This window comes from Cyclospora cayetanensis, unplaced genomic scaffold (genome assembly GCF_002999335.1).
Source record: "Cyclospora cayetanensis isolate NF1_C8 unplaced genomic scaffold, CcayRef3 CcayRef3_contig_12, whole genome shotgun sequence".
Taxonomy (NCBI): domain Eukaryota; phylum Apicomplexa; class Conoidasida; order Eucoccidiorida; family Eimeriidae; genus Cyclospora; species Cyclospora cayetanensis.
This window is the reverse complement of record NW_020312059.1, coordinates 31,487-53,806: the sequence shown is the minus strand read 5'-3', so window position 1 is coordinate 53,806 and position 22,320 is coordinate 31,487. Positions and strand designations below refer to the sequence as shown.

The window sequence follows — 22,320 nt, the reverse complement described above, 5'->3', positions numbered from 1 at the left end:
GGGAGAAGAGAGGCCCTTTCGGGAAACCGCTAGGACTTGAAATATCCTGCTTTTACGCGATTTCCCCTAGGGAAAGGCATGATGTCGTAGCATGCTTGTGTAGGTGCTCCGAAGCGCAATCCTCAAAGAAATGAGGCAATAAACACCCGACAACCCGTAACAGCTCTTCTAACTAAAGCTGCTTCTCCTGCTGTTGCTACTTCTTCTCCTGTTGCTTCTTCTTCTCCTGCTGTTGCTTCTTCTTCTCCTGCTGTTGCTTCTTCTTCTCATGCTGCTACTTTTCCTAGTGCTTTTGCTGCTGCTACTTCTCTTGCTGCCGCAGCATAGTACACTTATAGACGCGTGATGCGGTCCGTGTGAGGTCTTCGAGCACGAGGAGTGGTGTGGCAAAGGTAGTAGCAGCAAGTTTTAGCGTGAAGAAGCGCGAGCACGCGTATGTAGAAGAGGACTAGCAGCAACAGGCGAAGAAGTACATGCTGGTGCTGCCGCCTTGGGATTTTATTGCCTCGGACAGACATGAAAAACTTCACCAAGGGGCTATTATCAGAGGGTTTTGCGGTGCAGAATGCTTGCTCCGGACTCCTCATACTCCTGCACACCCACAAAAGATGATTCGCCTTCATGCGTCCTCGACAAAAAGGGCGAGCAACACAACAAGCCACATCGCTACGTTCGTATGCGCTGATGCGTATGAGAGTGTGCACGCACGGCTAGACCGTTTCCTCACAGCCATCTCTCTCTATATGTCTATCTATATATCTATAGCCATCCAAGATGGCAATAATAGATGCTTCTTTCTGCAGCTGTCAGCTAACGAATCTCGCTCTCTCGGCACCTCCGTCAAAAAGGCGCATATGTACGCATGCATGCATGCACTTCCTCCTCACCTGCTTTGCCACCCACATCTTTTTGAAGGTGGAAAGCGATGCGAGAATCGAACCTCCAATCCATGTTGAGATCTTCCTCTCAGGAGGCGCCGAAATGCGAATCTGCACAACAGCCACGCAGGCCGACACACAAGCTTTTTTGCCCCCGTGCCCTCGTTGGATGCAGATAAAAATAAACGTCCTGAATGAATATATATATATATGAATGCTTTCAAAAGGAAGATTTCAAAGTGTGCCACATATGCAGCAGCGGGAATCGCACACAGCTGTGTTGCACGGCCAGAAACGCTCCACCCGGCGCAACACCTGCAGCCCCCTCCTACGCGAAACGGCATTTTAAATAAATAATCTACGCCTTGTCTCTCTCAAAGTGCCCACCTTAATGTCTTTAGGCGCGATCTTGCGAACTTCATTGAGAAGGCGATCTCCGAAACCGTGAAAGTACGTGCTGCCTGAGACTCAGAGCCACACGCATGCACAGCTTTCAGCTTTTTTCTTTTCCGTGGAGTGAGCCTCCTACGCCACCAAATGCATGCATGCAGGCAAGCGTGTGTCGCACTCTGGAAAGGCACAACCGCCGGCGCAAGGCATGCGCGAGACAGATAGTTTGATGTGAATTCAGAGAGGCCACTGCAAAAAAGCCGGTCTAAATGCACGTGCATGCAGGAGGTCTTAGGAAGAGTACATCATCATTTAAAAATTCCAAATACGTCTTTTGCGGCCTGCGGCTTTCCCAAACCTTGTGCACCTTCATGACCTTTGCATATATGCATGCATACATGCATGCAAAGGCGCTCACACGCATCCATCCGCAATCGAACGCGATGAACATACACAATAATACATTTACATGAGGAAAAGAATCAGCACCGACCCAAATAAATAAATATATGCACATATATATATGTGTGTGTATATATACATGTATAGATATGTACATATACAGAGATAGAGAGAGAGACAGACAGTGAAAGGAAGAGAGACGGTTGTGGAGAAGCCGGGGCAGTAGTATGGTATCCTGCGTTCGAAAAGCGGTGGGTGTGCACCGAGGAAGCAGGAAGAGAACAACCTTTTGTGAATTACCTCCTGCAAGAACGAGCTGTGAGTACAGCGTGCGGCGGAGATCTAAGTCTGCCCTTGAAATGGATGTTCCGATGAGCTCGTGAACGCCTGCGGTAAGCGCAGCGGAGGCACGCTGGAAGCGACGAAAGATGCTTTGAGAGAAAAAGAAAGATATACATATATATATAGAGAGAGAGAGAGAGAAAGAGAGGGAGAGAGAGAGAGAGAGAGAGAGAGAGAGAGAGAGAGAGAGAGAGAGAGAGAGAGAGAGATATACAGAGAGAGCATAGACCGCATATTTCGCTGTTGGTGAAAGGTAGCGCACAACTCACTGCTTACCAGGATATTCAAGACCGATGAGGGAGGGATGGAAGAGAATTTCTGGAGCTCTGTATCTCTCTGAACCAACCTGAGACACACACACAGAGAGAGAGAGAGAGAATACACACATCCATACATACACAATCACAAAAGGGCGTATGCAGAGCAGCGAAGTGTCTCATTCGTCTGCATGCCCCTTCGCCTGAGTGATGTTTCTGCACATGCAGGCGTGCGGGAAGTGGGGCTTTCCTTATAGAAGAGGACCTTTCGAACCTCTTTTAAAGTGTATATATACATATATATATATATATAGAGAGAGAGAGAGAGAGAGAGAGAGAGAGAGAGAAGTGAACGCAGAGATAGAGACAGAGACATACATACATACACATACACAGTCGTAGAGAGAGGGAGGCACTGCTGACGCAGAGAAGACGGCGAACCAGCGCAAAGATCCCAGTGCTCCCAGGCATCGTTGTCAGTGCAAGATGGAAGGCGTGGAAATTGTTAGCAGAGAGCAGCTAAGCGCGTGTTGTGTCACTTTGATTTGTAAGTGTTCGCTGGCAGATGCCAGGCACATGCGGTCTACAGGAGAAGGCAGGAAGTTTGCAAGGGAGAGAGGCGGCAGAAAGCGTTTCATAGATAAAAAAACAACAGGAAGAGACAGAAGGCAGCCAGAGAAACAACGGGCAAAGAGAGGCATACATATAAAGAGGAAGCGAGAGAAAAGAAAGACAGCGCTCTCAGCCAGCCATCAAGACTCACAGATACTGCAGTACCATCCGGCAGCTGGAACGGATAGCCGCCACCACTTTTTTCGAAGGAAGCGGCTTCTTCTTTTTGAGGATTAAATGCAACGTAGCATGCCTGTTCTTTGATCTGACGGACGACCTCGTATTCAGCCTGCAATGCAGCCGAGTATATACAGCGTATATGTAATACATCACAGGAAGGCTGTCTAAATCTAGATACATCTGCATGTCCATACATACATATATATACACATATATATATATATATGTATCTGTATGTATATGTATGTATCCCAAGAGCGGCGGAGGGCCTTTCTCTCTCTCTCTCTCTGAGTTTTTGACACGTGAGTTTCTCTTGCGACGCCCTTAGGGAGCCAGGAGGGGAGTCTTGGAAGAAAAAGCCCCCTTTTGCACTCAGCAGATCATGCGCCGCTGCTCACTGAGGTGTGAAAAATGTATCCTGCTCTTCTCAGCAGCACTGCGAGATACTCCGTAATGTCTCTTCCAGCGACATCCGCCCGTGTAATCGCATGGGAAAGCGCAAAGCCTTCAATCACAGGAACGGCATGCGAAACTCCCTCTCCACAGTCTAACACCAGCCCTGTAGTTCGGCCGCTACTGTATCTGCAGCGAACAGACCGCGCGAAGCGCAAGCAAGCAAAACAGAAGCGAGGGAATGCTGCGATGCAGGCAGAGGCTGCGCAGGACGGAGGCTGCCTACATCCTGCCCACTCTGGCAGCAGCCTCTTTCTCCTCCTCCAGAAAGGAGACAGGGAAGAAAAATGGAGAACGAGGACGAGACAGAAAGAGAACAACGAGAGAATACGGCGCCATTGGGAGGCGATGGAAGGGCTTAGAGGCAGGCAAGCAGGCAGGCCAAATAAGGGTGTCGAGTTGGCTTTCGCGCATAAATAACTACGAACATAAATATGCAGTGATATCTGCATGCGACATACAGCGCGAGGATGGGCTGTGCGGAGACGAAGAGGGCAGGAGAGTTGAAACTTTCAAAGAAAATTTCGGCTGCTTTTTCGCGTTGCCTCCTGGGATTTAGAACGCTCTCCGTAAGCAACACAGGATGCTGCAGGTGGGAGGAGGCAGAAGAACGGGCAGGCGGAAATTGCAGAGAAATCGGCAAAATAAAAGAAGCCACTAAAAACGCGAGGGGTGTCAAAAGACCAACCGACAGCCAGGCCCCTGGAGTGAAGTTCGCAGGGAAAAAGAGAAATTTATCGACACTGGCGACTCGCCAGTAATGGGAGAAGGGGGGACAGAAGGGGGAGAGAAGGCAGCTCTTGCTTCAAAGAGAGGATAAATGAAAGAAAAAAAAGAGAGGCGCGAGCCAGAGTACCTCCTCGGAGTTAACTTTGAGATCTGAGAAGACATAGGCCCACAGCAGCTCCATGTCTAGCCAGTCTTGCACGATGCCATGACGCATGGGGTAGCTAAGGCGGAGCAAGCCTCTCAATGCCTCCTGCAGGAACGTAGACAAGTAGGAAGATTCGCGTGGCGCAGCATGCATTTGATGAGACATCAGTCAGAAAAAGACAATAGGGCCGTCGCATGCTCTCTGCGGGAAAACACGGACGCGCGAATTGCGTGGTCAGGAGGGTGAGGTTGAGCTATAATGGCAGCAGCAGCAGCAGTAGCAGCAGCAGCTATACACAGAGAGGAGCCTTCTCCCCTCGAACATGAGGTAGAAGAAAAAACAAGCAAGCAAGCAAAGTAGCACCTAAAAAAACAGCTTCAGCCTCACCGCTTTAGGGCCTACAAAGACGTCTCCCTCTGCAGCACCCGCCATCACGCGTTTGTGCTTTGGTCGTCCTACACTGCAGCAGCAGAAAACGGCAGAGTCATGCTAGTATCGAGTTGCATGTACCAAGGCGCATGCGTTCATAGCGCTGCAGTCAGTTGGTCTGCGGCTCAGCAAGGCAGCAAGAGACGTCGCCATGCTGCACCCTAGAGGGTTGCCTGCTTTGAGAGAAGGAGGGAAGAAGAAAGAAAAGAGGGAGAAGAAAGAAAAGGGGAGAAGAAAGAAAAGAGGGAGAAGAAAGAAAAGGGGGGAAGAAAGAAAAGAGGGAGAAGAAAGAAAAGGGGAGAAGAAAGAAAAGGGGGGGAAGAAAGAAAAGGGGGTAAGAAAGAAGTGAAGGAAGAAAAAGAATTCAAATGTACAAGGAGGGGCAAAGGGCCTTGGGAGCGTCGTCTCCCGCGAAGCCTGTCTTGATAATGCCTGTGCCATTATCCAAAACGAGAGGCTGATTGGCAATAACCTCCTCAAATACAGAGCCCATCTTCACTGTATATATGTATATCTCGTTCTAAAGGCGCCAAGAATTTTCTGCTGCGCGATTCGTATGCCTCCTTCCGCTGTCTTGCTACGCCCTCTGCTGCCTCTCCAACACGGCCTGCCCAGCGGCTCGCTATCAGTCTCTTTCTCTCTGTTTCGCTCTCTCTCTCTCTTTGCAGAGACCTCGCGGAAGCTCTTCTTGCAGCCAGAAGAAAGCCGGCAGCTGACGGTGCAAAAAAGACGCCAGTCGTGCTGCTGTTGTTTCTGCTGCTGCTGCTTCTGCTGTTTCTGCTGTTTCTGCTGCTGCTGTTTCTGCCGCTTTGCCCCTCCCGCCGCAAAGGCCTTGGCCTCCTCCCTTAGGCTCCCAGCCTCTTGAGTGCAAGAAGAACAAGCGCTCGCCGATCTGTACTACGCTTCCTCCTGGGTATCAACGTTTGGAAGGCTGCGGCGTCATCAGGATCGAGGGGGGCCCCTCCGCGTCTACTCTGCGAGCCGAGCCGAGTCGCTCTGCAAGCCAATGGACTGCTGCTGAGGCTGCTGTGCAATGCTGCAGCCGCCCCTGGTGGGAACCAGTTTTGTCTTACCACTCCAAAGACGAGGCGCAGAGCGACAATTCCTCATAAACTATTGTCATACGGACGCTTGAAAATGGCCCAAGAAACGCCTCTACACTGTAACTGCAGGCAGCAGCCCAGCAGAGCGGCGGCGGCACAGCTTGCTGCAGCCACTGGCTGCAGGAAGGCTGCGGTGTACGAACACCAAGGAACTCCTGCAGCAGAAATGGCTAAAACGGAAACATAGCAAATCCTCCTTGCTCGCCAAAGGCAGAAATGGCGTGGTCGCAGCAGCAGCTGCTGCATGCGCTGCAATTGCGCAGCAGCAGCTGCTGACGTGTTTGGATTGCCGTAGAAAACGGCATGGCGATCGGCAGCAGCAGCAGTGGCAGGGGCAGACGCCTGGTGCGTGTTAAGGCATGTTTGAGAGAAAATGGTAGCTGAATTCGCATTCCTACGCAGTAATTAGCGACACATCTTGCGCAGAAACAGCGACTCCAGAAGCACGAGCAGATGCAGCTGACCGACCGGTGGTCCTGGAGCCTAAGATTCTACGAATTCAAATACCTGCTCCCGGTGCATGCATGCATTAAATTGCTCATGAAATGACACGTTTGGCGGACGGATGATGGGCTTCTCGGCACCCGCGAGTGCGCTTTCCGACGGCTTCATCTGTCCATACACCACACACTGCTGCTCACCGGGTGCCATGAAACGCAACTGAAATTGGCATGTCCAAACGTGCAGCTGCGGTCTGTTTCTCCCTTTCGAATGCGTTTTCCAGTGGTGGACAGTGTAATTGCGAGCTCGATCTCCCGCCAAAGACACGGCAAGCTGCAGTAGAGCGTCTTTCGGAAGCGTCTAGAGGCGCCTGTAGGGCCACCTCCTCCTTGGAGCCGTAAGCGCTGTGACCACACGGCAGCTGGCACTGTAGCGTTTCATTTCCTTGTCTCTGCGATAGTCTTTCGCGCTAGAAATTGGCTGGGAACCAGCGGCTCGCTGCCTGCGGTGTCTGAGCCGCTTGTTGCGTCTCGGACTGTCACGGAAGCATTAGCCGTGGGAGAAGCTGGACCCTCTAGGCCTCGACCGTCTGGCTATGTTTACGCAGAAGGAGCAGCTGCCGCTGCTGCTGTTGGTACGCGCTCTCTGTCAAGGAGCCGTGCAGGGTAGACTGTTTCTTCCCGCCTCCCCGTCCTGACGGTTTGTGCCCCTGCAGTCGGTGCCGCTGCCGCAGCCAGCGTCGTTGCTGCATGCTTCTCCGGAGAACCGCCTCTTCACAGGCGCGTTCGACGCGCTGGCGAGCAACGCATGCACGGAAGGGCGTGCTGCTGGGGAAGGGGGGCAATGAGCAAGACTTCCGCACTTGCACCCTCCCCAGCAGCTGCAGCCCTGTGCTTCCTTCGGCAGCCTCTGCAGGAGCTTCTTCGCGCGCAGGCAACAAGGCGGCGCATTGATGAACGGTTCCCCGTTTGGTCCAGGAGGCGGTGCGGGGGGGGGGCCCCCTGCTGTGTTTGTGCCGAATTCAGCCGTTGAAGAGGCCGAGCTGGAACGGGTGCGCGTGCTTTCGTTTTCGCCTCTATCGGTTCAGCGCGTTGCCTTAGGGCTCGATCACTCGCTGTGCGTCGGCTTGCGTGGCCAGCAGCCGCAGCTCTTCGCGTGGGGAAGGAACCGAGACAATGTGTTAGGCCTTGGCATCGACGTGAGGGAGCGAGTACACCCTGGTATCGTGTCTTTCTTCGTGAAGCAGCCCATCTTCGCTGTCTCGGCGGGGGCGGCGCACTCGCTGATCCTCGTAAAACGACCAACGGAGGGGGGGGGGAAGGTGTTTAGTGTTGGTCTTGGGACGGAAGGCCGCCTTGGGTATCCGAAGCGTGTCACTGCATCTTCAACTTCTGCAGCAGCAGCAGGAGCAGCGCCAACAGTGGAGTTCGAAGACGAAGAAAACGAGAGCTGGTTTGCTCCGAATCCCTTTCGCATTCGCTTCCCAGGGAGAGCCCGTATTGCTCGCATTTCTTGTGGTTCGGCACACAGCCTTGCGATTTCCGACGCAGGCGTCCTCTACGCATGGGGTCAGGGCTGTTATGGGGCATTAGGAGTAGGAGATACGAGCTGTAGATTTACACCCGTAGAGGTGAACCTCGCCAAAAAGGGTGCCTTCGTTACGCATGCAGCGGCAGGGGCAAAACACAGTCTCTGCTGCCTTCAGGATGGATCCTGTTGGGCATGGGGAGCTGGAGGTAAGAGGCCCCTCCTCCTCCCGTACGCTGCGAATTCTGCAAGCATACACTCCATCGCGGTATCCTCGGACCCTTTTGTGTCTTACAAGCGTCGTCGAGAGAGGGGCCCTCATCAGACAACCCTCGAGAGAGAGTCACCCATAGAATGTATATGTATATATTTATTTACAGACACTACATGTGCATGTGCGTATCCACACCATATATACACATATGTATATGTATATGGCGTGGATACGTACATGCACATGTAGAGTGCACATATAAAGATACACATATGTATATATGTGCTACGGATACGTACATGCACACGTAATGTCTATGTACATATGGTGTGGATGCTTCGGTTTTATTGCTTTTATTTGCTTGCTTCCCGCTCGGCATGGCATTCTCCTGCGTGCTGTCTTGCGATCTGCATGATGCGTCGCACAGCGAGCGGCCGCCTAGGCTTGGGCCATAACCGTGGAGCCCTTCTGCCTACGCTGATTGAATCTCTTCTGCAATTCCAAGTTGTATTCGTTGCTGCGGGAGAAAGTCACAGCGCAGCTCTCGACAGACGCGGCTGCGTGTACACTTGGGGAGGCGGACTGTTCTTCAGACTGGGGCATGGCGATGAGACCGACTGTCCAACTCCTCGATTAATCGAAAGCTTAGGGGGCACCCCCATCATGCAAGTGCGCGCAAATGCTGCTGTCTAAAGCCTGCCTCTTGGAAGGCCTCTTTTTTGCATGTATCTGCATGTCCATGGCTAGAGATTTGTGTGCAGCTCTCCCGACATATATGTATTCATATGCTTATCGGTCTCCCGCTCTCTATCCTTTGTGTGTGTGTGGCTTTCTATATTTGAGACTTTTGTGCATTAAACTAGCTACAGAGCTCCCCCTGCCCATGTACACCTATACATACATATGGGTCTATACAATCTAGATGTTTGTATGTCTGTCCCCGTTCGCCGATCTTTTTCTCATTCTATTCTTTGTCAGATGGCTCCCTCTGGTTTTTCTCTGTCTGTCTGTCTTTCTGTGTGAAGTATGCTTGTATATGTATGCATTTGTATGTGTATGTATGTAATTGTATGTATTTGTATATGTATGTATTTGTATGTGTATGTATGTAATTGTATTGTATATGCATGCATGTAATTGTATTGTATATGCATGCATGTAATTGTATTGTATATGCATGCATGTAATTGTATTGTATCTGCATGCATACAGTTGTATTTGTATTTGCCTGCATATAATTATACTGTATGTGCATGCATGTAATTGTATTGTATATGCATGCATACAGTTGTATTTGTATTTGCCTGCATATAATTGTACTGTATGTGCATGCATATAATTGTACTGTATATGCATGCATACAGTTGTATTTGTATTTGCCTGCATATAATTGTGCTGTATTTGCATGCATATAATTGTATTTGTATTTGCATGCATATAATTGTATTTGTATTTGCATGCATGTAATTGTACTGTATGTGCATGCATATAATTGTATTTGTATTTGCATGCATGTAATTGTATTTGCATTGGCATGTATCTGTATACACGTGTATGCATGTATGTGTGTATGTTGCTTGTCAGATAGCGTGCGGCACGTTTCATACGTTGGCTGTATCTTTGACGGGTGCGCTCTTTGCGTGGGGTTGCGGATTGGGGCTTGGACTCGGCTTGGGGGAGGACGGGATAGGGGGTGTATCGCCACAGCCGCGTCAGATTCCAGAAATATCTGCTCCCGTATTGCATGCAGCAGCTTCAGCGTATCATTCTGCAGCGGTAACAGTGCAGGGAGATGTGCTCATTTGGGGTGTGGGGGGGGCGAGTCGTTTGGGGACGGGCACGCAGGGGAATGAGGCAGTACCGGTGTTTATTGCTGATCTTCGAAACCGCGCATTTGTATCGGATCTTCGAGCACTGTTAGGCGTCCAGGTGAATGAGAGGGGTGGGGATGTCGTCGTTGCGACTACAGCAGCTGATGGTGGTGTTGGTGCAGCAGCAGCCTGGGGGGGAGCCTCTCTCGGCGTTTCAGGCTGGAGCATCAGTTTCGTGGCTTGTGGAGAGGCTCACACAGTGGCACTCACTGCGTCGGGAAGTCTCTGGGTGTGGGGTTCTAACGACAAGGGTCAACTAGGCATTGGGGAGGAGGAGACGGAAGATCAGCACGAGCCGTTTTGGCTGGACTGCTTCTCGCTTCCAGTGAAGCGAGTAGCCTGTGGAGCCGCGCACTGCCTCGTCGTAACTCAACACGGGAACGTTCTTTGCTGGGGAGACAACGCAGAAGGCCAATTAGGCCTTGGCAACACGCGACCTGCCTTCACGCCGCAGGGTGTATCTACACTTCGCAACGCCATCGACGTCTACGCTTGCGCGACGTACAGCGCATGCATCACTGCGGGGATCGGCGATGCCGATGCGCCTACTCAAGGAGCAGCGGGAGGAGGAATGACGGGAGTTCTTGTCGGAGCCTATCATGAAGAACTGCAACAAGCTGGATCTCTCTGGATGTGGGGTTCAGCAGAAAGCGGCAAACTTGGACTTGGTGAACACATTCTCGGCGGCGCCATTACCGTTCCTCACAGCGTTGCGCTGCCTCTTCCTGTTCAGAAGCTCGCACTGGGTATGTGTCTGTCATCCACGAAATTCCCCTACACACACTTTCTTCTTTCCGTCTGTCTTGTAGGCCTCAAAAAATGTACGACTCCATACTCCCCTCGCCATCCTTCCCCAGTAGTAGCCTGCACGACGCTCTCCATCGCATGTCTGATGCCCCTTCCTTTCTGTCTTGTGCTCTTCCTTTCCTCTCTCCTTCCTTCCTGTCCACTTCTTTTGGCTATGCGCCATTTCCTCCCTCCCCCCCCCTCTTCTTTCTGCTTTCTGCTCTTCCTTTTGTCCCCTTTCTTCCTGCCTCCCTCGTTCTCCCTCCCCATGCAAAGCTTCTCGACAAAAGTCGCCTCGAAAGCTCCTTGTTCGGAGGCCTTTACGGCTTGCGTTTGCCCCTCCCGTGTGAGCTTCAGGGCAGAGCCATGTCTTAGCGCTTACGACTAGAGGAAATTTATACGCCTGGGGAGCAGGATTTTATGGCCGTTTAGGATTAGGAACCTCGGCTAACATCTACACTCCAGCCGTAGTGACATTCCCAACGCCGATCAGGGTGTGTTTTGCCCGTCTTTAGCGTCCCTTGAGGAGGGCTGCATCTGCTGCTGGTGCTGCATCTGCTGCTGGTGCTGCATCTGCTGCTGGTGCTGCATCTGCTGCTGGTGCTGCGTCTGCTGCGTCTGCTGCTGGTGCTGGAGAAAAAAACAACTTCAAGGCAGCTGAGTGGGCAGAGAGCGTGGGAAGGTGGAGGTATAGACAACTTTTTCGCCAGAGGGCGGCAGTCCTGAAAAGGGAGAAGCTATTTTGAAACCTTTCTATTCCACGCAAATATCGAAGCAGAGGCTTTTCCTAGTCAAAGCTACCCTGTGCATACATATATACTAATGCCTCCTTTCCAGAAAAAATCCCTCCAACCGATGTTCTTTTTGGCTCCTGTCATCATTCAGTCTGTCTCTTTGCTCTTAATCGATCGCTTTCTCCCTTCTGCTTCACCTACTCCCTCTGCCTCACCTACTTCTTCCCTCACTGCCCCCCTCATTCCTTCCCTCCGTGCATGCATGCCTGCCGTTTCTTTGCAGATAAAGGAGATTGCAGCAGGCTCGATGCAGTCTCTATGCCTTACAGACGAGGGGGAGGTTTGGGTGTGGGGACGGAGGGAATGTTTATGTGCGACTCAGCACATTTTGACGCCAAAACTTTTCTTGCAGCTAGAGGGTCCTCAGGGAATCCCTCGAGTGCGATCGATTGCAGCATGCGGAGAGCACTGCCTCGTCGTTACGGATGATCGACAGGTATAGATTAGAAGTGCTTTAAAATCCTCTTTCCCATGAAAAGATCTTGTATACGAGGGGAAGCTCCTGAGGGGATTGGATAGGATAGGGGGGATGAGATAAAGGGGAAGGGGCCTCTTTCTGCCGTTCTGCTGCTGGATTGCGGCGGGAGAGTCGTGAAATAATATCAAGGGGGCGCTCTTGATATTATTTTGCAAGGACTGCGTGCGGTGTGTGTTGGGGAAGGCGGGAGGGAGGGAAGGAAGGAAGGGAGATAAACGTCTGGCAAGGGGGAAGGGAAAAGGGGAGGAGGGAGAGATACAGCTCTACGAGCAGAAAAGGAAGGAGAGCTCCTAGGGTTGTGAGGCTGGGGAAGAAGCTTTACTTTTATGTGTTGCATGCAAAAAAAGGCCTTTTACTGCCTCAACGTGTAGGGTGTTATGTGCACAGAGTGCGCATGCAGATGATGCTTTTGAACAGGGGGGGGATTCATCTGTCAGCGACTGCTGCTGCTGCTGCTCAGGCTGTGAAGCGCTTGAATCGTGTTGCGGAAAATCGGAAATCATGCTGATGCGTTTTTTGTGTCTAATACTGCTGCTGCTGCTGCTGCTGCTGCTGCTGCTTAGGTTTACGGATGGGGAGACAACACTTCGCTTCAAGCGTGTTGCGGTCCGAGGATGGCTAGACACCTCGACAGACCTGAACTAGTACAAAGCCTCCCTTTCCCTGCTGATCAAGTCTTCACAGGACCACAGCATTCCATCGTCAAACTCAGGTTTGGCAGCGCACTGAAAAAGATGCACAGAGACATATATATATACATACATACACATATGCATGCATATATATACGTATTCGCATGCAAATACATACATATACATATGCATGCATATATATACGTATTCGCATACAAATACATACATGTATACATATACATACATACACATGTGCATGCATATATATACGTATTTGCATACAAATACATACATATACATACATACACATATAGGTGCATATGCACAACATATACATGCATATATACGTATTTGCGCACAAATACATACATATATATATATATATACAAGTATATGCACAATTATATATACACAAGTATATATATATACATAAATAAAATGCACAAATGGCGTACACATATAAAATACACATGTACATATATATCTATACACTTAACGTGCCTAAATACACACACACACGCATACACACTGATATGTGTATCTACCCGCAAAGATGTATACACGAAAATATGCCTCTTCGTCCCCACGTAATGGGCTAGATGGGGGTGAGGTCGTGGATGCCTTGTCGGGCAGGGAGACAGTTTCCGTGGGGAAAATGTTTTGTGCCTTTTTTGTTTTAGAAATGGGGAGCTGTATAGCTGGGGATCTACTGAGGGAGGTCGTTTAGGAGTCGGTTGGCGTAGGAAGGAGTTGCAGCAGACACCAGCGCTCGTCTTGCCGCATTGGGCAGATCCTGGAGCGATCTCCTCAGCTGCAGGTGGAAATGCAGACTTTCAATTTACTGCCGAGGCTGCTGCAGGGCAGGGGGGAGGGCCTCTGCGGGAAGGAATTTATTTGGAACCAGTGAGTCAATTCGTCGTTATTTCCTCGCGCCTGTGTCTCTAGAGGCAACCAAGAGTCTTGCGCGGAGAGATGCCAGAAGAATGGGGGGAAGCCTTCAAGCACCAAGAATGGAAAAGGGATAATTGTAATACGGCTTCTAGATGGCGTGCAGCAGTATACGTATATATGTATGTGTACATGTATGTGTATATATATATGTATGTATATGTGTATGCATGTACATGCATATAAATGTATGTATGTATATGTGTATGTATGTATATGTATGTATATGTGTATGTATATGTATGTGTATGTATGTATATGTATGTATATGTGTATGTATATGTATGTGTATGTATGTATATTTCCAGAAAACATGTGTTATGTTGGTTTGTGTGCATGCTCTTGAAAAAAACCTCTGCCTTTATGCCCTGTGTGTGTTTGTGCGTGCGTGTTTTGTTTTATTTTTTAGGTCTTGAGGGAAGATCAAATTGAGGCATTTCTAGCGCACTTGACTTTCGCTGCCGGGGGCAGTGGTGTCGGATCTCCTTCGTGGCCTCATCTGCAAAATCTTGTGCAGCAAGAGGAGTTTGAAACCCGTCCGGAGTTTTTGAAGTCTCTGGAAGACGCGCTTGTCTCTGTTTTAGGGAGAGACATTGACGGGCTGCTGCAGCTGGGGGAGACAGAGCAAGAAATGAAGCAGCTGGAGTCACACTATCAAACGCTGGTAGGCATGTGTTGTTTCCACAAACAACAGGGTGTTTGCGGAAACTCTTCTTCTAACACGAAACGAAGTGGCCTCAAGGGCAGTGGGGGCGTCTTTTTACAGGATTTTAAAGCGAGCTTTTTGCAGGAGTGATAGTAGAGATAGAGGGGAGGGGGTATGAAATGCATCCTTTTGGATTCTAGACACGCTGCAGTATGGCGTGCAGTGCCTCCGCAAGGCCTCCTGCTTTTGGCATAAAGGCAGGCAGAGAGGCCAAGGATGAGTTGGGAAGGGATGCGAGGATTGGAAACGTTGTGGGGGAGAAAGGGGGAGAAAGGGGGGAGGGAGAGAAGAAAAACGTTGTGGGGGAGAAAGGGGGGAGGGAGAGAAGAAAAATGAGGGGGAGAAAGGGGGGAGGGAGAGAAAGCGACAAGCAGTAGGGGAAGAGCAGCAGCGATTAGACTGTTGTGTAACCCGTGCGAACAGTTGCAGTTTGTGTAGAGGTGGTACTTTTGTTCATATGGCTGCTGCATGCGCCATATGAGAAGTTTTGCTCTGTAGGCTGTCAGGAAACGCAGCAGAGTGTTTTGCAGCAAAGTAGTGTTATACATAGGAGTGGGGATGCCTGTGGAAGAACGATAACACAGGTAGAGGGGGAAGGGGGCTGGGGGGTTGGGTGTGATGGTGGTGTTTTTTTTTTTGTTTTTCTCCAGCTTATCGGCGTTGCGTCTCGTGCCCGTTGCGGACTGGCGAATGCTTCAGAGTCCGTTTGCATGCCCCCTGGAAAGGCCTTTTAATTGAGCGGCTGGCATAAAAATTTCCTTGTTGGGAAATATGGAGGAGGGGTGGGGGTTATGATGATGGCGATAGATGGGGGACGAAGAGGAGGGAGGAGAACGGGAGTGTTGGCTCTGAGTCTCAGAGCATTTTACGGAATTTGAAGCGTTTACGTATGTATGTATGCATATGCATATGTACTTATGTATGCACATGCATATGTGTATGTATTTATGTATGCACATGCATATGTGTATGTATGTATGCATATGCATGTGTGTATGTATGTACGCATATGCATGTGTGTACGTATGTATGCACATGCATATGTGTGTGTATGTATGCACACGCATATGTGTATGTATTTATGTATGCATATGCATATGTGTATGTATGTATGCATATAAATATGTTTTTATGTATGCATATGCATTTATGTATGCATATGCATATGTGTATGCATGTATGCATATAGATATATTTTGATGTATGCATATGCATATGTGTATGCATGTATGCATATAGATATATTTTCATGTATGCATATGCATATGTGTATGTGTGTATGCATATGCATATGTTTTTATGTATGCATATGAATATGTTTTTACGTATGCATATGTATTTATGTATGCATATGCATATGTATTTATGTATGCATACGCATATGTGTAAGTATCTATTTATGTACCTATTTATGTATGTATTTATGTATGCATACGCATATGTGTAAGTATCTATTTATGTACGTATTTATGTATGTATTTATGTATGTGTGTACAAAAATATATATATATATATAGGGTTGTATCTATGTGCATGTGTATATGCGTATGTATACGTATACGTATATGTGTATATATGCATATGTATGCAGCAACAAGACACCTGAGAAGCTGCAGAAGAAGCTCTCGGCGTTGCAGCCTCTGGCATTTATTCTTCAGCAGCAACCCGCATATCTCACGCGTCTCTTTTTTTCTGTAAAGACGAAGGCTGAGCGCGATTTAGTCGTCAGGATTACCCAGCAGGTATTTATTTTCTCGCAGATCGAGGATTTTATTGTTGCCGTCTCGATCTGCAAAAGAAGCCACTGCGATTGCGGAAGGGCCTTGCGGGGTGTCGCTTGCTCAGCCTTCCAACCCCCGATGCGTCTGTCTGTCTTTCAGGTGTACATGGAGCTGGAAGACAGACGCATTGGGGGATTGTTTTGCTGCTTGATGAGGGCAGTGGCGAAGCAGGAGGTAATGGAAGCTCCTAACCTCATGTCGTGCATGGACCCTGGTAGGCTGCAGAAAATTCGCTTCTCGGAGGCAGACATGCAGCGTCGAATGCCTCTCTCATGAAGCGCCATCGGGGGGGAGAATCGTTTTGTATCTGCGAGTGGGAGCTGCCTGCTAGAGCTATTGTTCAATGCTAGACGCTTTGCAGTAGGCAGGAGAGGGAGGCGGAAAGCCGCTGTTGTAGCAGTTTCTCTGCGTTTTTCGCCATGGCATTCGAGAGTGCCTCAGATACTGTTTGCTGCAAAGGCTGCTCACGGTTCGGGTGTATGTACACACAGGCACTTCCAATTTGGTCGAACTCGTTCGGATGTATGCCCTTCGCAACTCTTCGCTAACTCAACTTAGCAATTTGGTACTGGATCTTCAAAATCCCAAGTGCGTACACGTATCCTTATTCCATGCTGCTTTTGCTACTTCTTGGCTTCTGCTACTGCTTTTGCTACTGCTACTGCTCTTGCTACTTCTTTGCTCTTGCTGTTGCTACTGCTTTTGCTACTGCTTTTGCTGCTGCTACTATTCTTGCTACTGCTACTGCTTTTGCTGCTGCTACTATTCTTGCTACTGCTACTGCTCTTGCTACTGCTACTGCTCTTGCTTCTGCTTTTCCTCCTGCTACTGCTCCCGCTACTGCTCTTGCTTCTGCTTTTCCTCCTGCTACTGCTCTTGCTACTGCTACTGCTACTGCTCCCGCTACTGCTCTTGCTCCTGCTTTTGCTCCTGCTTTTGCTCCTGCTCTTACTCTTGCTGCTGCTCTTGCTCCTGCCTCTGCTACTTCTCTTGCTCTTACTCTTGCTACCACTTTTGCTCTTACTCTTTTGCTAGATGTTTCGGAGGTTGGGGAGGGGGGAAGATGCATGTCTGCTTAGGGCCCTATGAAGACGCGAGCAGGCACCCCTGTGAAACGCTGGCATGCGTTTGCAGTTCTTTGGCCTCGTTTCTTTCGCGGCAGATGGAAGAAGAGTTTCATTATTCTATAGAAGACATTCTGGCAAAGCACGGTGTGCTGTGAGCCTCCCTTTGAAGCTTTGAGGGGAGGGAGCCAGTTCGAAGTCTAGTGTGTTGTGATTCGAGCAGATGCTGCCTCCATGCCCTACCTAGGACTAGTGTATTTTAAACGGCTTTTGCTGTGGAGAGATGCATGCAAACAAGGCCAAGGCATTCCTCTTTTGCACATGGTGCACACACTGCTGCATCGGATTGGGGTGTATGTACATGCGCACACACGCCAGCTGCATGCAGCATTCCCTCTCCCTCTGGATCGTACATGCTGTGCAGGCCTCTCCAGAATAGAGGAAGCCTCCAAAGACTGGCAAGAGCATATCCGTCGCGACTTTCACAAAGGATTTGCGAATTTGAAGCAATTTCTCATTGCTGGCGTTGTGGGTGTAGTTCTGCAGCAGCCGCTGCCTTACTGCCTTCGCAGAATTCTGATGCAGACGTGTCAATTTGTGTATGAAAGAAGCTTCACCTTGGAACCAGAAATGCTGCAAATGGGAGTCGATTACTGCTACGCGATCCCCATTGTCAAGCTTTTCCTAAACGGTATAATGCATCCGATCCTCGCGAAATCCGAAGAATTCTGCCGTAAGAACATGCCTCACAAAAGACTCTCTCTGTCTCTCTCTGTTTCTCTGTCTCTCTCTGTCTGTCTCTGTCTCTCTGTGTTTCTCTCTGTCTGTCTCTCTCTTTGTGTTTCTCTCTCTCTGTGTTTCTCTCTCTGTCTCCCTCTGTTTCTCTGTCTCTCTGTCTCCCTCTGTCTCTCTCTTTGTGTTTCTCTCTCTCTGTGTTTCTCTCTGTCTGTCTCTCTCTTTGTGTTTCTCTCTCTCTGTGTTTCTCTCTCTGTCTCCCTCTGTCTCTCTGTCTCCCTCTGTCTCCCTCTCTCTCTCTGTGTTTCTCTCTCTCTGTGTTTCTCTCTCTGTCTCCCTCTGTTTCTCTGTCTCTCTATCTCCCCATCAAGACAGTTTCACTCGCAAAGAAAGACGTCTTGTGCATGCACACGAGGCCAAAAAAATTGCGCAAGTCTTTTTTCTGATCACTTGCAAAGCAGATTTAGGAAGCAGCCTGCCTGCGGGCTAACAGCAAAGACTGTTCGCGTGTTTTCGATTGCTCCTTGTCTTTTTCTTTCTTTGTTTCGCTCTCTCTCTCTCTCTCTGCGTGTTTCTCTCTGTCTCTCTCCTTCTTTCCTTCTCTTTTTCGTTCTCTTTTCTGAGCAGCGCGCAAGACAAGGGGGAGAAGGGGCCTTCTTTGCTGTTTGCTTTTTTCGCAGTTCGATCGGGATTGGAGTATCTGCCCGAATCTGTCTCCCGAAAGATGGAGCTTGCTGCTCTGGTGCTGGAACGGCTTTGCGCAGAAGACTATAGGGAGCTGCCTAATGCCTTCATGCTGCATCAGCTGCGATTCGATCTTTGGAATACGGCGGCTCAGATGCTGCGACAGCAAATGGAGATTGAGGATCAGCTGGATGTTGAGGTACTTTTGTATTGGCATTGTTGAAAACACACGCGCAGGCAGTCCCCTCTCTTCGCTTTCTCGGGCTGCTCTTACAGACTGTATTGACGGCAGAAACTCTCATCAGATACTCAGTCTGCCAGCTGTTCTTCCCGCTGCCTGCTCTGGCTGTTTTTGCGTCTGCTGCAGCTCACCATCGACCTTTTCGCATCGCATTATGATATCAAGGAGCACTATGTTACTTGGCATACCGACGATCTTTTGTGTAAGATTACCCAAAGCAACAGGGCAGGCCCCATCAGCAGGAGTATTTTCTCACTTTTTCGCAACGTAGATAACAGAGCTTCAAATTCTGATTCCGTTCTCCGCGAAAATGGAAGGGTGTTTATTTCTATTCGCGTCTCTCCGTGTATTTGTGTATGTATATCTATGTGTATATACATGCATATATATATTATACATACATATATATACATACGTTTGTATATACATACATATATATACGTATAGATATACATATAAACATATAGATATATTCATATGTCAAAAATCCATGTATCTATGTATATATACATGTACATGTATTTCACATGTATATATCTCCATGTAGGTATGTGTACTATATGTTGAAATCTATGTATGTTGATATATATTATGTGCATCTTATCTATATATGTATGTGTATGTATATTGTGTGTGTAGATCTATGTACCAATCTATCTCTCCATGTATGTGTGTGTGTGTGTCTGTTTGTTTTTTTGCACGCCTCAGCTCTCGTCAACATGTGCAAGAAATACGAATCGTACTTGAATCTCTCGGCGCATGACCCCATTGCAAAGATAGTCAGTGGCGGTTATTGCTGTTGCTGTTGCTGTTGCTGCTGCCTTGTTAGAGGCAGGAGGAGAGGGAGACGCTGTTGCTGTCGAGTTTCAAGCGCTGTAGCTTCGGCTAAGAAGAAGAGAGCTGCATGGCGAGAGAGAAGAGATGGCAGAAAGGAGGACAAATTGTCAAGCGTGGCTGCAAGTGTCTCTACTAAGCCTTTTGACCACAGTTTTGGGTGCTCAGTTTTGTTTTGAACAGCCTGGAATTTTTCTGACTGCTGCTGCTTCTGCTTAGAAATCTGCGCCTTTTTACATGTCTCAGGTACAAGCGGTAGGGGAAGGAGAAAGCCGCTCTCCACCATTTTCAACAGCCTTAATTAAGGAATGCCAAGCAGCAAAAACTTCGCAAAGCTTCAAAGTAGATCCCCGCTTTCTAATTACGTAAGCTGCGCATACTGGCCACCTCGTCACAGCAGGCAGCAGCCTTGTTGTAGCACCTCTCTCTCGAGTGTATGAGGTACAGCAACCAATGGGTGTCAATTTAATACTGCCCACCAAATCGAGCATGCCTGCAAAAAGGGAATTTTCCCCCTTTCGCTGCAGGCGTGTCTCACCGCGTCTGTTCTTACACACATATACATACATACCCATATGCAGATACACAAATATGTACACATATACAGACATACAGATATATACACGTATACACAGATAAATACATATATACACAGATATATACACATATACACAGAGGCTCACACACAGGCACAGACACCCCCCCGTTTTTCTTCAACAGAAGGATGCCAACTGCATGAAGGCAAGGGAGTTTGGTGGTTGCGTGTATGTGTGTTTCTTTAGAGAGAAGAACTTGGTGTACTGCAGTTTAACGCATGCCCCAGTGCCGCAGCGTCTGGCGCTTCGACAACGAGCGCAAACACAGGTGAATTGATCGACTGGCAAGGAGACAGGGTGGTTTTCCTGTTTCTGCAAGGGGCATAGTGTTGCTGCAGAAGGATGTTTGCAAAATGATGTTTCGATGAAAGAGTGCTGCAAATTGGTTTCTGCAAAATATTGGTGCAGAAGCGTTGATTTTGGCAAGAAGCACATGAGACACCTATGTATGTGTGTGCTATTATGTGCATTTTTCGTTCTGCGTGTATGCATGCACACGTATCTCTCTGCATGTCTATGAGCGTAGACACACTGCGATTTCTTTTGACGGCCGTGTGCAGCATCGATTTCTTAGGCCATAGCAGAGAGTGTTGAGGCGTGGTGCCTTGCTCCGTCTCGACGCATGACGCGGAGGAAGGTGAGGAGGGTGTTGTTGTTGGGGTGTATGTACGGTTGTATGTGTCTCCGCAGGACGGCCAGCGAGTGCTTGCTGTTTTGATTCGCTATGTGCCTCCTGATGCATGCGACTGCCGCATGCAGTTGGCAGACTGTCTCCGTCAGGGGCCACCTGTATCTGCAAGTTCTCTCGATCGCTTAGCCGCAGAGTTTTCAGCGATTGCCGAGCACTTTGCGAGCTTAGAAACTCCAGATTTTGTCAATGCGGCGCTGTTTGAGCGCGTGGCTTCGAGTCTGAATCGTGGCGCGCTTACCATGAAGGGGATTTCCGACACCGACTGCATGCGGTGGATAGCGGAGGGCCTGTTGGAGAGGAAGAAGCACAAGAAGTACCTCATGCAAGTACAGGTGAGGTTCTTGGAGTTGTTGTGTGAATAGCACCGCGAGGCTCTCTGTCTTTCGTTTCTCCTGGCGAGCAACCCTCTGCTCTCGGAAAGCGAAAAGTCTTTTTCGAGATTCTTCGACGCCATGAAAAAATTTTGGAGTTTGGGGCTTTGGCGATTTGCGGGCTCTGCATGCGCAGCGGCACTTGGAAGGAATTCAGAGTATGCGGAGGGAATATGAGATCAAGCTGCGAACACGTGTAGAGACGCTCAAAGCAGCGATTCACGCAGCAGATGTACTCGCCGTCGAGGAACCTATTGAAATCGCTGCACGGGTAAGGCAACTTGTTGCATCGAAGCGGTTGCCTCCTGTTATCCTCTCTCCACAAACAAAAGATTCTCTGCAAAACACCTGTGCTTCTCACGCTTTTGCGCGGGGGTGTGTGCCGTTCTGTTAGCCTTGCGGATGGTGGATGGTTTGGGGGGGTCTGCAAGCGGAAGCTGAATTCTCGCAGCGCATGCAACTGTCTGCCTTGTTTTGTCTAGCGCTTCAACTTCCCCTTGGCCTTCCCTTCCCTCCGCTGGAAGCAGCATGAGAAGAAACAAGAAACCCTTGCCGTGTCTTTGACCTTCAAGTACTCCGTTCTTTTGCAGCGCCAGGTATAGGCACTCACACGATGGCAGCCTATTGGGGGGGGAAGGGCGGCTTTTTGCATACTCGTGGACACATAGGCATCGCATACCATATGCATATATATATATGTGGATGTGTGTGTTAACGTATGCCTCCTCCCTTCTGCATCTATTCCTTGCGTCTGTGCGTTGTATGCCTCCATCATCATTTCTTGTGCATCCTGTCTTTTTATTACATTTTTGCTTTTCTTGTGTATCCTGTCACTTTTTTTACATTTTTGCTTCGCTTGTGCATCCTGTCTTTTTTACATTCTTGGGATGCTGCTGCATGTGGAGTTACCAGGGGTGGTGCATGCACTGCTCCTTGCACAGTTTGTCTTGCCATGTCGCGAATCCTTCATGCGCTTTTTCCTACGTAGGTGTGCAATTTGTCTGTC

General features: G+C 49.0%; 2 protein-coding genes across 2 annotated transcripts; one reads left to right on the top strand and one right to left on the bottom strand.

Moving 5' to 3' along the window:
• Positions 1-543: 543 nt before the first annotated feature.
• Positions 544-5,310, bottom strand: LOC34623364 (alpha-centractin). The gene is made up of 11 exons (XM_026336267.1): positions 5,192-5,310; positions 4,776-4,848; positions 4,371-4,493; positions 3,976-4,100; positions 3,460-3,643; positions 3,033-3,170; positions 2,289-2,358; positions 1,971-2,057; positions 1,266-1,339; positions 888-989; positions 544-591 (listed from the first exon to the last, which is right to left on the bottom strand). The coding sequence occupies exons 1-11, from the start codon at positions 5,308-5,310 to the stop codon at positions 544-546; spliced, it is 1,143 nt and encodes a 380-aa protein (XP_026192052.1).
• Positions 5,311-5,954: 644 nt separating this feature from the next.
• LOC34622790 (E3 ubiquitin-protein ligase HERC2) lies at positions 5,955-21,916 on the top strand. Its single transcript, XM_026336275.1, has 22 exons — positions 5,955-5,979; positions 6,131-6,185; positions 7,415-8,097; positions 8,530-8,771; positions 9,687-10,719; positions 11,135-11,253; positions 11,777-11,839; positions 12,595-12,743; positions 13,344-13,566; positions 14,021-14,275; positions 14,968-15,017; positions 15,909-16,059; positions 16,198-16,300; positions 16,590-16,620; positions 17,233-17,309; positions 17,587-17,656; positions 19,526-19,601; positions 19,903-20,021; positions 20,439-20,520; positions 20,943-21,149; positions 21,451-21,585; positions 21,797-21,916. The coding sequence occupies exons 1-22, from the start codon at positions 5,955-5,957 to the stop codon at positions 21,914-21,916; spliced, it is 4,068 nt and encodes a 1,355-aa protein (XP_026192060.1).
• Positions 21,917-22,320: the final 404 nt, after the last annotated feature.

Coding starts and splice junctions, on each gene's coding strand:
- LOC34623364 (XM_026336267.1), bottom strand. CDS start 5,310: ATGGGCTCTGTATTTGAGGAGGTTATTGCCAATCAGCCTCTCGTTTTG. Junction 4,494..4,775: donor TCTTTGTAGGCCCTAAAGCG/GTGAGGCTGAAG, acceptor ACGTTCCTGCAG/GAGGCATTGAGAGGCTTGCT. Junction 990..1,265: donor TCGCGCCTAAAGACATTAAG/GTGGGCACTTTG, acceptor GCTGTTGTGCAG/ATTCGCATTTCGGCGCCTCC.
- LOC34622790 (XM_026336275.1), top strand. CDS start 5,955: ATGGCCCAAGAAACGCCTCTACACT. Junction 20,022..20,438: donor GATCCCCGCTTTCTAATTAC/GTAAGCTGCGCA, acceptor GTGTTTCTTTAG/AGAGAAGAACTTGGTGTACT. Junction 20,521..20,942: donor GACAACGAGCGCAAACACAG/GTGAATTGATCG, acceptor GTGTCTCCGCAG/GACGGCCAGCGAGTGCTTGC.